Below are 16,492 nucleotides of genomic sequence, written 5' to 3'. Positions count from 1 at the left end.
ATGAAACGCCTACTCACCCCTACTATGGCACAGTGACAAAGTGTCCGTCTCTTTCATGACGAGCATATGCTGCAGTACCGATAAAATGTGTGCAGCGCCCTTTGGCCAATTTTGAAAAGGTACCTTTTCAAAATTGGCCAAAAGGGCGCTGCCATATTGGAGACTGGGCTGTGCTCACAGCACAGGAAAAGCTGCGGATTCTCCCCCCACACTTGCTTCACAGCCCAGTCAAACCGATTTCTCCCAGGGTCAGCATCGCATCGAAAAACTCCCGCAGCATTAGATAGGATCATTTCTACCGCTTTGTGACCCGGCGACCTCGCTCGAGAGTTGAGGTGTCGCCCCACATTCTGCATTCATCGAGCATAACACGCAATCAAAGATAAATAATCTGTAACTATGCGCCTATACCTTATCTTGTCCGGCTATGTAAAGCGCGAAAATCCCTGATGCGTGTTTTTTTAAAAACTATGCGAGTTATATGAGCGTATACCCCCGATAGCTTTGTTAAAAATGGAGAAGTTTTGATGCAGTACTACGGAACGCTGGGTTCAACTACTACATAAGTGTGTTGCCACCGCAAGCTCATATCAATAACAATGAAAACCCATCATTATTTACCTATCTGGCCGTGCTTATATATTGACTGCGCAGAGCTGAGGAGGCAGCACGCGTGACTGACATGCCTGTCGCATAGTGCAAACTAAGTCACATCCAGGAGCGATTGCACTCGGAACGGAACAGCGCGCTGTGTTATCTCTATATTGTTCATAAAGCATGCGTGCGCGCTAACTCGTACGCAGGCTCCTGTCAAGTGTCCTAGAGCACGAACCTCGATGGCTATTAATGGCAGGAGGACGACACTAGCGCCATTACCTCCCCTAGCGGAGTCGCTCTGTACTCACCAGTAGCCGCCCGCCGCGCCACCTGGCCGAAGCTGCGGTGCATGCCAGCTCAGTGGGAGCCACATAGCTGGTTCGCATTCCGCCACTCGCAGACGGTCTTGACGCAGGCCTAGTTAACTACACGCAGCAAACCACCCCAAGCCAAAGTAGCTTGTTCCGCTTGGCACGCACGAGTGGATCCAGCGATCTAAAATGCGATAGGCTAAAGACATTTGCACTTTCCCCGGGACAATTGCCGCAGTGACAAGCATGATCCTTAAAAAAGAAACAAGCAACGTGAACGAAGCAAAGGAATATCGTCTGCGGCAGACAATTATTTGCGTCAATTGTCGTCTGCGCTGACGTTAAGTCATTACAAAACAATTGCGAAAGCTGACTTTTGGTGCGTATATACTTTTTATTATATATATATATATATATATATATATATATATATATATATATATATATATATATATATATATATATATATATATATATATATATACACACACTCCTAAGCAAAGCCGTTGTAAAGTCCGATGCTTTCGATTCAAATATGGCAGCGATACAGACTCGGGCAACGCGCGGTTACTTCTTGACACTGAACGATCGCACACACGGATTGCTGCGTGGACAAGCAGGGAAAGGGTGCGGTTAGACAAGCCCCTAAGAATCAGAAGGGCCCCCAGCTTTCCTTTTTTTTTTTTCTTTGAACTTTTTGTTGCCGTTGCTACTCTGCAATTTTAAAGTCGCACATGTTGCTGAATCGTGACTCGTGAGGGGGAAAGAGAGCGAGTTCAAGCCGGCTGGGATTCGCAGATGCCTGTTCATCCATTCCTGATCGCACGCATAAGCAGGATCGAACGCCTGCCAATGGAATCTGGCATTCCCGGACTGCTTCCCTTCAGAGGTTAGGCGTCTATTCTCGAAAAGCGATCGAGGGACAAAACGACACTCAGCCTTTCGGGGTTGTGCTGCCTGTCGCCGAAACCCGAGTTAAAAAATCCCCCCCCCCCCCCCACCCCCCTTTTTTTTTTCGCCAGTCCGAAATTATTCAGTTGCTTGTTTGTCTATCTGTTTGTTTTCTAACGCGTTGAGGCGAAAGAGATGACAAGTAGGGCTCTGCGGAGTCGTAAGCGTGACTATAGCTTCACGACAGCACGTTACAAGAGCTCTCCCATTTCACTAGCTCGTAAAAACGCGTTGTTCTAGTCAAGGCACGCGAAAGGATACACAGGCATACTTATACGAGAAACACCCGCACCAAGGATGTCTCAATAATTTTCGCTCGCAAGACATCCACCCGGCGAAAAAAAAAAAAAAAAAAAAGAAGAAAACCGTCCTCCGCTCACAGTTCCCGCGCTTGTACAGTATAAACACGAGGGAGAATGCGGCGATAAATCGTTCCTAGCGACGTGCAGACAAAATTTAAACGACATCAACATGTATACGTATACGCTGCACGCAACGCGCATCTCGCGCAGTAGTAAAGTTTTAACGTCCGCCACAGTTGCCTACAAACGCGTAGTTATACTTTATCGCAACTTCGCACTCTTCTGAGAGCGTCTACAGTGACTGTCTTGTTCGTTTCCACTTGACGAGTTTAACCGAACACCTGACTGCTGATGACGCGAGTAAGAAGTTTAAAGTGAACCTTAATTACCGTTCTTTCTTCCCCGAGAAAAGTGAGGGAGCGACGCTTTTCTCGGCTAAACGTTTCCGATGAGACCAAGAGAAATGGTTTGGTTTGGTTTGTGGGGTTTAACGTCCCAAAGCAACTCAGCCTACGAGAGACACCGTAGTGGAGGACTCCGGAAATTTCGACCCCCTGGGGTTCTTTAACGTGCACTGACATCGCACAGCACATGGGCACCTTGCTTTTCGCCTCCATAGAAAAGCTGCCGCCGAGGCCGGGATTCGATCCCGCGCCCTTGGGAACAGAAGTAGAGCGCCGTAACCACTGCACCACCCCGGCGGGGTCAAAAGAAATGGTTGGCGCGATATTTTCCTAAGCATTTTCCTTTCTTTTTTTTTTTTTTACTGAGACATTCTTTCCCTGTACGATACTGTGTCTTACAGCAGCTGCCCTGGCAATGAATGTTCTAAACGTGAGGCTTAGAAGAAATGGGCATGTGGTTCTCGACACACGGCAGGACACAGCCTCGCTCTGTCGATTAGGCAGGGTTGCAATAAGCGGACGGGCTTCAAACGTGAGTGCGTTCGCAAGCAGGAACGTGTCCTCGCCGGATTCTTTTTTTTTTTTTTTCGCGGTGCGTCAAACACACCCGTCAACGCTCTGCAACGCATTGCGCCTCGAGCATGCGCTTATCACCGAAACTGAGGCCGCATTAAGCGACGAATGAGCTCCTCTGAGCACTGCCTGCCTGCCCGAGCTTGCAACCGCGCAAAACGCGGAACGCCTCAGCGCCGTTGAACGCATCGTGCAGTCGTGATCGAACTAACTCGATCCGCGGCCGTGTTCCTGGAGAAATGCGTGATGCAGCGTTTACGCTGGCCATGTTTCGCCAATTTTGAACGCGTATGAGAGGCGTTCCAAAACTGAGATAATTTGCGACGCTCCGCTTTACGACGAGAGCCGTAAGATCGACTCCCAAAACGGTCCAAGCAATAATATTACAACTACAAGGTGGAGAAGCGACTTGCTGTTTAACCAAGTGGAAAGAAAGAAAGAAAGAAAGAAAGAAAGAAAGAAAGAAAGAAAGAAAGAAAGAAAGAAAGAAAGAAAGAAAGAAAGAAAGAAAGAAAGAAAGAAAGAAAGAAAGAAAGAAAGAAACCAGCCAGACAGCCAAGCCAGAAGGCTCACTTTCCAAAAGAACGTAGGTGGGTCCATGTAAAAATGACCGAGGCGACGGCTCAACAAAATCAGCGCGAATAAAACGGAGACGAAAACCACACGAACAACGCCAGTGCAGTTTGTCAGACGAGCGGAGCCAGACCACGAGGGAAAAAGACACGCCTCGGAGATATACAACACTTCCCCCTCGATCCACCGACAACAACGGCGCGGTCGCCCGGTGTTTGTGTCGGGCGGTCCGCGATGCTCGGCTATCCACCGTAGCGAGCCTGTTGTGTCTCGCCCAGCCAGCTCATCGCGAGCTTTTTGGCGTGGTCCCGCGCTCCCTGCCTGCACTTTACGAAGGCCGAGTACAATCAAAACTAGAGAAGGCACACATACACGGAGGTTGATCAAGATCGCGAGAGGCTAGACGTTATGTAAGAAGAGAGAGAGAGAGATGATGCGGCGTGACGAGGTCCGTAGGGGAAGAGCGAAGAAAAAAAAAAAAAAACATCACGTCGCCCACGACACAATTGCCGGTTTCGTCCCCGGCCACGGTGGCGCGGAGGTTGGCACGAGCGACGCGCCTACGCGCTGAAGACGCCGGACGAATCTCGGTTCGCCCTCGGGAGGAGGAGTACAAAGAGCGTAATAATACCCACGTTTCTATCGCCGTATCCGGGGGGGGGGGGGGGGGGGGGGGGGGGGGCAGCGAAGCTGGGCGTTATATACGTGCCCCATGTAAAACGCGTACAGTACTTACACACTCCTCGCCTACGATGTCATATTCAATTTTTAGCGCGTGACGAGAGGAGGGCAGAAGTGAAGGAAATTGTGGATTCACCCCGCGGCGTCGAGGGAATGATGAGAATCAACAACGCAATAAATAAGGAAACAGAGGTTAGATAAGCTCGTAGAAAAAAAAAAGCTGTGGTGCTTCATAGATGGCGCTAGAGTACGGTACGGCTGACGGGGTTTCGTGACCTGCAAGGGTCTCCGATCCAAATCGCTCTTGGAAGGACGCTTATGTTTGTCGCCGTGACCAGACAACGACGGAACAGCGGCCTCATATGATTGCACGGCAGCTCGCAGTGACTGTCGGTTACAGCCAATGGGAGGACGTGTGCCCTTGGCGTCATAGTGACGCAAGGCACGCTCGCGGCTTTTGCGGCAGTCATCCCGTCTAGAATAAAGCCGCTCAAGCGTGTCTAGAAGGGGCTAGAGTCCAAGGTGGCGCATGGCCCCCCCCCCCCCCCCCTTCCTACATTCGACGTCACGAGAACAAAATGTTAGTTCAATGGCATAATATAAAGGTACAACGGAAAACTATTTGCGATGAGCATCAACCCCGGCCGGGATGGTGCAGTGGTAAGACGCCCGACTACTGTGCCGGAGTTCCCGGGTTCGAACCCGACCACGGCGGCTGCGTTTCGATGGAGGCGAAACGAAGTGGCGTCCGTGTGCTGTGCGATGTCAGCGCACGTTAAAGATCCCCAGGTGGTCGAAATTACTCCGTAGCCCTCCACTACGGCTCCCCTTTCTCTCTTTCCACTTTCACTCCCACCTTCCTACCTTCCCTTACGGCGCGGTTCAGGTGTAGCAAGTGTGACAGATACGGTGCCTTTCCCTTTCTGTGAACCAATTATTATTATATGAGCATCAAAAATATCCGTTCGAATAATACGGCTTTTCTACGTACTTTTACCTCTACCAAATAGTTTTCCCACGTGAACACACATCACCAATCGATTACCAGGATCGACACAGGCGCAAATATAAATTTATTTAACCTATGCGAACTGAACGCGTTCCCATTCATATTGCACGCGCCTGTACACTCACTCATCCGGGAAAACGGGTCTGCGGTGCGGACGTGCTGCGCGCGCGCAGGCACTCATTCCGGCCACAGTTCTGTGTCGATGGCTGAGCCGAAGCCAGCGGTCGCATCCGTCCATTGTCATGTCGGCACGCAAGCGACGGGGGGAAAGCGGGAGGTGGGAGGCAGAGAGGCGGTTTCAATCAGCAGACCCCTGCTTTCCTCGTCTAACTGGCCCGCTCGCACTCATCAACCGCAAAACGTGCGAGCACGTGTCAGCATCCTATTGTCTTCCGGAGCCGCGAAAGCACGGGGTCTTTCTCCCCAGTTGCTCCTGCAGTGCGTAGGCCACGTGTGAGCTGGTGGTGATGGGGGGGATTAGCAGAAACAGTGGAGGAAGAAAAAACAAACGGTTCGCGTGCTGGACAATTAAGACCGACATGGTGCACTGGTGAATGGCCCCATGTTCCCTCGCCAGTGTTCAGGGATTTTTTATTACGGATTTTACATTCTCCGACGAAGATGGCTATCTTGTGTATTGGAAGCAACGGTTCCTGCAACACTGTACAGGTTATAGTTAAGAATACTTACCAGAAAGGACTCACGTGGTCAAGGTGCGTCCAGATAAACGCACACGCTAACCAAATCATGCGCGACAGGAATTTGGCGCCATTAAGAGTAATGCGATCGAATGGTGAGGCAACATATGTGTATTATTATTATTATTATTATTATTATTATTATTATTATTATTATTATTATTATTATTATTATAAGGGATTCCCAGTATACTTCACTGAGGAGGCCTGCCAGGCGCTGTTCCGCTTCTTGAGGGCGTGAGAATGCACGATATATGCACGACGCCTTTGTCAGTCTTTTTATTTATTTGTTTTTTTAATTTTCGGCATTCCCGTTTAGACCCCCTCCAATTGTCCTGCACGGAGCATGCAAGTCGTGGACCATCATTTCCCCTGCGGCGCAGAATAGCGAAAGGTTTGGTTTGGTTTGTTGGGTTTAACGTCCCAAAGCGACTCAGGCTATGAGAGACGCCGTAGTGGAGAGCTCCGAAAATTTCGACCACCTGGGGTTCTTTAACGTGCACTGACATCGCACAGCACACGGGCGCCTTGCTTTTCGCCTCCACCGAAAAGCGGCCGCCGAGGCCGGGGTTCGATCTCGCATCATTGGGCACAGTAGTCGAGCGCCATAACCACTGCGCCACACCGGCGGCGGCTGAATAAAGAATAGCGAAAGGGTATACGTTCCCTCGAGCAGTTTGTCCGCCTTTCCTTATACTTGTCTCCCTCCCAACATTCAATAACGGTTAGGCTAATCTAAACGATGAAATGTGTATTTTTTTTTTTTTTTCAACAGATATCGGGCCTTTACTTCCGTTTTTGTTCTATTTGAATCAAGAACCGCTTACCAGTGCTACTAATTTAGGTTCCCGTTACTGGTCCGCGTTGCTTCAACGAGTGAAGATGTACAAGTAAATAACCTACACAAACGTCTTGCTTATATCTCCTTTCTTTTCAGTCATCACCGCCACCGACTTCAGGATGGCTGCAAGGAACTTCACCTTCATAGCCAAGCATGAACTAGACTCTTCTCGCTAACCAAAATAGGCCGAATAAAAATAATAATAAAAAAAAGGAAAAATGCGGGACTATGCAAGCAGTCAGTGCGAGTTAGAGGCGCGCAAGTGACCTCCTATCTTTTACCGTCAGCTTCGTAGAATGTTTCGTCATTTTATCTCCACATTCGAGGTGCCTCTCGATAAAGCACTGTTAGCGCTGTGCACTTGTCATGTGGCTACCTCTTCACGTGGTGTTGTGTGTTTCCCTCTTGAACAGTGTGCCAGAAGACCCTTGCGAGGACCATAGCCAAAGCCCAAACTCTCCCTGCGGCGTGCAGCCCCGTCATTGATGGATGTTATAAACCTAATCAAAAAAGGAGCCGTCGCCAACACCCCGCTGTTGTTCCTTCTAACGAACAGCGATGGACATCGACCGCGAGATTATAATTTTTACATCGCCATGACTCCCCTCTGTCGCCATCTCATTTCGGCCAAATGAGAGCCCCGGGCGCATTGTACAACACAAGCTTCCCAGCAAACACTGATTGGACTGAGCAAGTGCGCCCTAAATGAGGGTCCCCCATAAATGACATTTATCTGCCGGACGCTACACAGCAGGCGGAGCTATGCCGTCTAATTGAACGCGAAGCCATCAAATCCAGAAGGTGCGCGCCCCAGGTATTGCCAGCCTATCCATTTCGGCCTACCGGCGACACACAGGCGCGCGCGAGTCACGGCAGCCAAGAAGAAAAGAAGAAAGTCAAACACGCACGACGGCTTGCATCGAAACTGTGTCGTCGCCTGTCTAATCTACGGACCGGCGTCAATAGCGCCTTCGGCGCCACGGGCGTTATTAAGGTCGATTCATTCATGCGTCTCGCGCTCATAGGGGCTGCGTAACAGCAACAACAAAAAGCAAATAAAAAACGAAGAAGCCGCGGAAACAACTCGACAACTACAATACAGGATGCCGGAAGGCCCTGTCAATAACGCAACGTCTGCGCTCGTCACTATGGCGAAGCAATAAAGGAGCGTGATAAAAGAAAACTATATATAAAAAAAAAGAAAGCTAGCAAACCACGAAGGGCTCGTGGGCAATATATCCGCGCTTCATCGTGGTGGCAGCACGCTCCACACAAAAAGAGAGAAGATTGGCCGCCCATACAAGGCATGCCGTACTTCTTAAAAGCGTGCAGCGTACGCGAGAAGTACTGGCCCTGCACAGACACGTCGTAGCAAAGTGATGGGCCCACGAGGAGCGCTGTTGTAGGCCGTCCTATTAACTTCTCCACTAAAGCCTGAACACAACCACCTAGCCGCATCCTTCTGGTACAAGATGAACAAAAGACCGAATTCGCGGTGCGGTACACCAATTCAGAACAGCAAAAAGAAAAAGAAAATAAATCTAGAGAGTGAACACCAGCCGGGAACGTGTAGCGTGCGATGTTCCTTCCAGAAGGCTGCACAGCTGGCGTCACGCAAATAAGCGGCAGAGCTCAGTTCGCAAGTGAGGTTTGTGGGGTTTAAGGTCCCAAAGCAACTCAGGCTATGAAAGACGCTGTAGTTGGAGGACTCCAGAAATTTCGACCACCCGGGGTTCTTTAACGTGCACTGACATCGCACAGCACACGGGCGCCTTGCTTTTCGCCTCCATCGAAAAGCTGCCGCCGAGGCAGGGATTCGATCAGTTCGCAAGTGAGAACAGGGCGATTGGCCAGTACATACATGAATGCCATATCGCTATGTTTTGCCGGATGATTCCGGGGCCAGCCGATCACAACGTGCTCAGCTGATCAACTCTCAATAAAGTCAAGGTGCTGATTGATTGCCGCATCATCCTCGGGCAGTGGGAGCTCGAGCATGCGTGCCCTTGATTAAGTGACGCCAGTCGGGTGGCTTCCGAAGCACTGTGGGTTTAATTGAGATAGTGTATACAATGCGGGCGTCAGACTCAAATCCCTAAAGGCTCTTAGGGCTGATATAGGCGCAAATCTATGAGGTTTGGACAGGGGGGGGGGGGGGGGGGGGGGGGTCTGCAAAGCAAAATGGCGACGACGCGGTCGGCAGCACACAATGAACGGAAGGAATATATGAAGTAAGAATGTATACTCCGATCGCGCACCCCGTGGAGTACGTCGAAAGCAATTACAACACCGAGTAGGCGCGCTAAATGACAGGCATCAATCAACTATGCATGCGGTGCGAGAGGCAATGTGCGAGAGTTTCGTAATGTGCTCCCGTTATGCACAGCAAGGTGCGGCCCGGCTTCAACGAGACAGTGCCTCGACATAAAAAAAGGGAGAGAGGGAGGTAGGTGGAGGGCTTGTGCGAAAAGATGGAGGTAATCCCGGGTGAGCCAAACGTAACGTTATTTTCAGAACCTGGGGCACCGGATGATAGTGGCAATATTGTTTTTATTCAGAGACAAAACGTCATATAAACCCGCGCGCGTGCCGGCCGTTATGCGCGCTTTTCCACCTTTCGAGTTAATTTTTTTTTTTCCGCATTCTCTGCAGACTTCCCAAAAGTAAGGAATCGGTAAAGACGTCAACAGCGTCATTTCTTTTGTTTCTCCGCGCAGCAGTTTATAGGGCCCTTCTTTTTCGAGTGAAACTCGATTTCGCCCGATTCTCGAACTCCAAAGTAAGAATTCCCAAAAATCGGCTTGAGCCCAGTTTCTGCCCGAAAGTGCACCTTAAAATGTTTCTTTTCTTTCTTTTTTTTCCTTCTTTTTTTCTCAGCACGCAAAGATGAAGGCACCAAGTGAAACTAGCTGATGGATGTCTAGTGGTACAATCTTCTAAAGTGAGTTTTTCGAGGTGATGGTTTTGACTCTTCCATTAACGCTCGTTATTCAAGTCGCGGTTTAACGGGAGGATAAATCCGAACAGACATTATGGAAAGCCACACATGTCTCGGCAAGCTCTGCTGCGCGACAGCTAGCTGGTTATAGGGTCCTTGACCTCCGCCTTTGCATCAACTTTGCGTTAATGCTATCTTCAGACCGAACGAAACTGTACTCCACCGTCTGTAACCACGGAGGCGCAGGACGAGTGTGTGCTGACCTTTGTTCCGATGAAAGCAAATTCCAAAAAATTTGGCGCACTTGATCGTTCCTAAATATTTCTCCTCGCTTCACTTTAACCCCGAACAACTCCAAACCTATCTATAAACACGTTGAATCGCAAGAAACGCTTCAAGCTCAATTATTTCGCATCTCGGGTACGCTCACGGGTACGCAGCGCCGATCAAACATCGATGCATTCGCGCGCAGAACACGTCGTCTCAAGCAAGCTTGACTCATCCCTCCTCCTCGCTTTTCGGCGCAAAAGAAGAAAGAAAAAAAAAAAGTACGGCAGCCAGTCGGCGCACCAAGCATGTGGAAATAAAGCAGTCTGCTGGAACACTGCCGCCAAAAGAATACCTCGAAAAACGTGAACAAAATCAAGCGGCAGGCACACGCACACAGTGAGTCCACCGCCGAGTACGAAGAGATTGGATCTATATCCGAGAGCGTCCTCGAGGAGAGACGGTGTGAGCGCTCGCCGCTTCGTGGATTTCCGAGAAGACGAGCGCGCGCGGCAACCGATTGGGAAACTCCGCGAGATGCACTCCAAGGCGGTTCCAGGACAAGCAAGAAGCGGCAGTCAGCAGCAGCACAAGAAGCAGCTAGTAGGGGCAACTGCAAGCGCACTTGTCGGCAGCAGCAGGTGAAAACGTCGGCCGATAAAAAAAAAAAAAAAAAAAAAAAAAAAAAAAAAAAAAAACTTTCTTTTGCTTTTTCACGGCGCTTTTCGACTGCCGCGCCGACTGTTCAGGCGAGCGGAGACGACTGGATTCACGCAACCTGGAAGCGTGTTGCACTGCCGGATATGCGAAAAGAACGCGCTGTGGTCCCCAATAAGAAGGCAGAGATATATGGATAGAGCGGGAGCCAAAACTACAGGAACGAAATATAATAATGTGTTTTTACTACTAATACTACTACTGGAGCGGTATACCGCAAACGACTTGAACTGGAAACTACAAGAAAAGAGTAGAGTAAATAATAAAACATTCACGGAGTGCAATGGATGAAATTGGAAACTAATGATAAGAAATGCTAAAAAAAAAATGCAATAGCAAAGCACTGCCGTGGTGGCGTAGTGGATAAGATGCCCGTCACAATACACGCCGGGTTCTGCGGCCCCACATGTAAATATTGCGGGGAGAAGGCAGGCCTGCAACCCCTGGTGTGGACCCGCCCACACAATCCACCAGATGACCAAAATGCAGTGCCAACAATTGAGGGGTGGGAGGCTGCCCTATACAGCTCTGGACTAGAGGCCCAACGGGCCCTCGTGACACGCGCGCGGATAGCTGCCGCTGGAGTCCCGGATTAGGGACCCCACCTACACATCACCCTCTCTTATATCTGCTCAATATTCGGTTTTTCAGCCAGCCGGTATTCTGCCGGAATACCCGGGTCCAAACCTGACCGCCGGCGGCTGCGTTTCGATGGAGGCGACAAGCGTCAATACATCCACAAAGAACCCGAGCAAATATCACTAAAGAAGCACATTTGGATAGAGTTCCGTTGATGCCCCTTCCATGTTATAACCCTAATGTATATTTTTCCGATTCGCGACGGCCAGCGTAACGAGAAAACCTCGCGCGGAGGCGTTTTTCATTCGGCGTTGAGGCCATAGCCGGGTATTCGTCGTGAATGAATAGTGTGTTAGTCGAGACTGCGGGGGCCACAAAGCGTGCTGCAGGCTATCTTCGAGATCAATTTCTGCAATTTATAAACGCCCGCACACACTCCACTCATCATACAGAGTATTGCAAAGTTGTGCGTTACGCAAGCCGCATATCAACTGCCCACGGCCGCCTCAACCCGAAAAGGGTGCTTTAAGCAACGACTGGCAATATATGTATGTACTTGTGCTAGTTCCATCAGCAACGAAGAGAGAGAGAGAGAGAGAGAGAGAGAGAGAGAGAGAGAGAGAGAGAGAGAGAGAGAGAGAGAGAGAGACGTTATACGGAGACCCAATTTGTAGCGATACTCGACGCAAGCCAGGGATCGTGCAGAACATGTGGTTTAAAATTAAAGGAGAATTCCAGGATTACAAAAAAAAAGAAAAAAGAAAAAACCGCAAGGCGGCAATAATCGAGGATGAAAAAAGTTTCTTCGGCGCACATATTAAAAATGAGTTTATTCTTTCTTAGCTTAGATTTCAATTTCCATAACCGGCGTCTATGTTTCCTTCGTTTTCTTCGCTGTTTCCTTATTGCAATAAAACGCCGCCTTTTATGTAGAGAATACCCCCAGCAAGGAGAGCGGGGGGAGGGGGGGTTGTCTTTAAGGCAATAAAACTGAACTGAATTAACTTTGCTCCGGCATTGAGGCAGAAACTGTTCTCCTTGAGAAGGACAGTTTTGCTATTCTAAATTTCAGCACCCACGAAGATGCTATCAGCCGCCTCCCGAAGATGCTATCAGCCGCCTCCCGAAGATATTCGAGCGTTTCTTGTAGCGTGCTTTTTTTTTTTTTTTTTCAAGCAATTTTATTTATTTATTTTTGACACTCATCCCGATTTTCTGCTGCACCTTTCCTATCATGCGCAATCGTTTCGGGAGATTCCTTCGGCACTAAGCATGATGTTTCCCAAAGTATAACTGCTATAGAAATGTGTCGAGCTTTGTGTCGAGCTTTTCAGGAGCCTTTCCAGTGCCGAGATGAACCTACTGCCCCCAGATATGAATTCTCCTGTGGCGAACCACTTATGACACAAGCGGAAACACTTGCATTCTCTACCCAGCATAGCTTACTGGTCCGCGCCAGGAAAGCACAAAGGCAATATGGGCTTCACTGCCACTGTATAACTGAGGGACCTTCCTCAAACCCAGGGAGAACTGTGGAACACAGGGAGGGTGACACAGGACAAGGAGCACCCACTCCCCCTCTCACCCCCCCCCCCCCCCCCCCCCCTCTGAGCAAAAAGTTCTCAAGAAAACGATGCGCGCGATCACAATGGATACCGCTTCGAGACCGATCGATTCGCTTGTATAAGACAAGGACAGGATAAAAAAAAAAAGAAGAAAAAAGAATCACGAGAACACGCATAGGAAAAGGAGAAAGAGGGGAGTGGGGGGGGAAGTCGTCTAATAGTTTATGGCTCGTTACAGAGACGGAAAGCACGCCACTCGCGACCTTGGTCGAACATGCCGGATGGTGCTTGATCGCTTCGGTGCTACATCATCCTCTCGCTGTCCTACACATTGTTCCCCGCTGACGACAAACCGCCGTTTTCAGAGGTCTGTTTTATTTTTCCATGAAACTAATAAATGAATTAAAATTTTAAGTTTTCAGGGTCCCTAACAACTGCCTTTTTTTTTTTTTCGGGAGGGGGGGAAGTAAAGTTTTTAAATGATTTTAAGAGCCTATGCAAACATACAAATTGTCATTATATAAGGTGTCTTTTTTTTTTTGCATATCTTTTTATAGGGCATGCGATGTGAGAGCGCGATAACTCTCCATTACCATCTGTAAAGGGCAGATCTTTGTCCTAATCAAATAAACAAACAAAAATAAATATCACAGTACCCCCATTTCAGTCTGTAAAGGACACAGCCTTGCCCTAACAAGTAAACAAACAAAAATAAACATCACTGTGTCCCCAAACCACAGCTTTTTGTTGTTGTTTTTTTGTTTTTTTTTTTAAAGACAGATCCCTCTGCTCGAGTCACCGTCAGATCCTGAATGACACTGTCAGTTTATTTCCAATCATGCCACTTTTTTTTTTTTTTTTTTTTTTGTCAACAACCACTCAAACAGTTTGGCGAAGCAGTCGTCTATACATAAATATGCTTCTCCAAAATACACAGAGTCAATAACATCCAGCCAACGTCCAGCGCGCTTCCAACCAACGAGTCACTAGAACCACGCAGCTTTGGGAGTCCGCCATTCTTGGAACAGTTCGCGTACAACACGCAAGGCATCGTGTAGAAATACGGGAGAAGGCAGCGAATGAACGAAAAGAAAGGTAAGCAAAAAACAAAAACAAAAAAAAAACGCGTTGTTATGAAAGGCGCTCTCGTTGTGCCCCCTTTAAGGTCACATAGCGTCGTATATAGCAGATATAAGCGGGCCCATCCATACACGCTTCCGTCTCTCCACACGCGCCGTCTCCGGGTTACACAAACAACCCCCACAGCGCGCGCGCGATGAGCGTAGGTGAATAACAAGCAGCGGGAAGTCCAGCATGGGAAGAGGGAGCTAGGCTTTTTATCTGCGGTCTTCTCGGGTCGACACGAAAAAAAAAAAAATAAAAAAAAAGGTCGCACATAGTTGCGTGCACTGTGAGCCGAAGCTGCTCGCCCACGTACAGTTCGTATACAGGCGCCGAGAAAAACGGCAGGAATATCGCGATGCTGCAACGAAATTTTGGGAATTGATTCCTGACGCCATTATCCATTACAGATCAGTTCAGGTCGACATTTCCACCGGATCCCTCAAAGATGTATTCGCGTAGCTGCCGCCCCCTTCGTGATGCGCGTCCCGCGGTGCGCCGCTGATGTAGCAATGACAGCTGAAACATGATTTGTCTACAAAATCTATGGATGGCACCGCGAAGAATTAAATGTAATACGACCCTGCAGAATAATCAATTTCTCGTTGTGTAAGGGAGCTCTTAAATGCAGTGACATGCCTCGCGCTTACAGAAAACTAGTGTACATAGGAGAAAAAAAAAAAAGACGACTATAGCTTGAAATGATCATCATCATCATCAGCCTGACTACACCCACTGTACGGCGAAGGCCTCTCCCATATTTCTCCACTTAACCCGGTTCTGTGCTAGCTGCATCCACTTGACCCCTGTGAACTTCTTAATCTCATCCGCCCACCTAACTTTCTGCCGCCCCCTGCTACGCTTTCCTTCCCTTGGAATCCAGTTTGTTACCCTCAGCGACCATCGGTTATCCTCTCTTCGCACTACATGTCCCGCCCATGTCCATTTCTTCTTCTTGACTTCCACTAGAATGTCAGTAACTTGAGTTATTGTAACTTGAGCTCGAAATGATACAAAACATTCACGCGCAATTTACATTACGGAAAGGAATATGCGCAAAATGTGCTGCGCTATTGAATGTGTTCCTTTCTCTGCGTGAAAACATACTCCATAGGGACTCCGCAAGTTTATTTAATGGGGTGGGGGTGGACGGGGGGGCGGCAAGACTTCGGGCCTGGTTCATTTCACACCGCTTCATATACGCGATAGTTATTACATTTTTTTTTTTTTTCACCTTGAACTGTCCTATGGTGGATCTGCCAATGCGTACAAATCCTAAATTCAAATAGGCAGACCGGCTTAAAGGATATACACGTAAGTGAAGGCCTGCATCGAAGGCACTTGTGCTGCCTCTTATACTCATCAACAGAGGTGGTTCAATCAACGGTTTCTGTTGGGACATAAATGTTGGAGGTTACTCGAACAAAATGTTTTACAGAATTTACCTCAGCCCCGCTCCATTTCACACAAATTACGTCCAAGTATTGAAGGATTTGTCGGGAATGTGAATGCAAGCAGCTGAAAGGGGGGGGGGGGGGGGGGGTCAGCTGTTCCTTCGGGAGAAATGTCCCCCCCCCCCCCCTCTCCTTGTCCTGAAGTACCAGCTACTTTCTCTGCAACAGCCGTTGCGAGGCTATACTCTGTTTCATACATCAAGTGCAACACTGCCAAATCTAGAGCTCTTGTTAGCGCTTCCCCGCATCCGCGATGAAAAATAGTGCCTGCTCTTGACGAGAGGAAATAATAGTTGATTTGTCTGCAAGCTTAATACACCTTACATTTGCCATCAGCTTCATGAAAACCACCTTTTTTAGTGAGACAATATCGGATTCGGTGATTTTGTATCCTTTGTTTGTCGTTTTCGTTCGTGTCACGTTTTCGCTGCCCCGCAACCCTGCCAGCGGTGCCCTCCGCGCCGCGAAACGCAGCGACCTCGATTGCCTCTTCGGATCGGATTTTTTCTATAGGATCCGCACTGCGAAGATGTCCAGGCACGCGAAGCAAGTTATTGTAAAACGTGTATGCTCGGAATAGAGCCCGTTTCCGCAGAAACCACTCGGCCACGAAACGAGCGCGTAGTGATAGGCCTCCTTTTTTTTTTTTTTCCTTGCGGACTACTTGCGTAGCTTTCGCTGCGTTGCACCTGATGTATGAAACGGAGTATAAGCTCTGCTTGCGAAATAACGTTCGCACGCAAATCACGAAACCGCCCGAAGGCATAGAAACATCCGAGCAAACGAAAATAACGTTAATCTTCCGGCCAACCGACACCTGCAGCAACGCTACGCTGAACAACCACATGTGCAGCGTCCCCTTTCGACCGTTGGCAAGCCGCGGATTAAAGGAACTCCAGAAGGCGCGACG

At 48.8% G+C, this 16,492-nt stretch overlaps 1 protein-coding gene across 3 annotated transcripts in view; it reads right to left on the bottom strand.

The window, feature by feature from the left end:
* The window catches only part of sd (TEA domain transcription factor 1 homolog scalloped), an 86,523-nt gene extending 85,465 nt beyond the window's left edge, over positions 1–1,058 (bottom strand). The window contains exon 1 of one of the 3 annotated variants that reach the window (XM_084583607.1): positions 906–1,058. In XM_084583607.1, coding sequence (XP_084439733.1) covers positions 906–970 — 65 coding nt within the window. In that variant the 5' untranslated portion in view covers positions 971–1,058. The remainder of the gene's footprint in view (positions 1–905) is intronic. The other 2 variants (XM_084583610.1, XM_084583608.1) reach the window with 2 other exon arrangements.
* Positions 1,059–16,492: the final 15,434 nt, after the last annotated feature.

The sequence above is a fragment of the Amblyomma maculatum genome, chromosome 11, assembly GCF_055883805.1.
Source record: "Amblyomma maculatum isolate TAMU_Amacu chromosome 11, ASM5588380v1, whole genome shotgun sequence".
Taxonomy (NCBI): domain Eukaryota; kingdom Metazoa; phylum Arthropoda; class Arachnida; order Ixodida; family Ixodidae; genus Amblyomma; species Amblyomma maculatum.
This window is presented reverse-complemented; position numbering and strand designations above follow the sequence as displayed.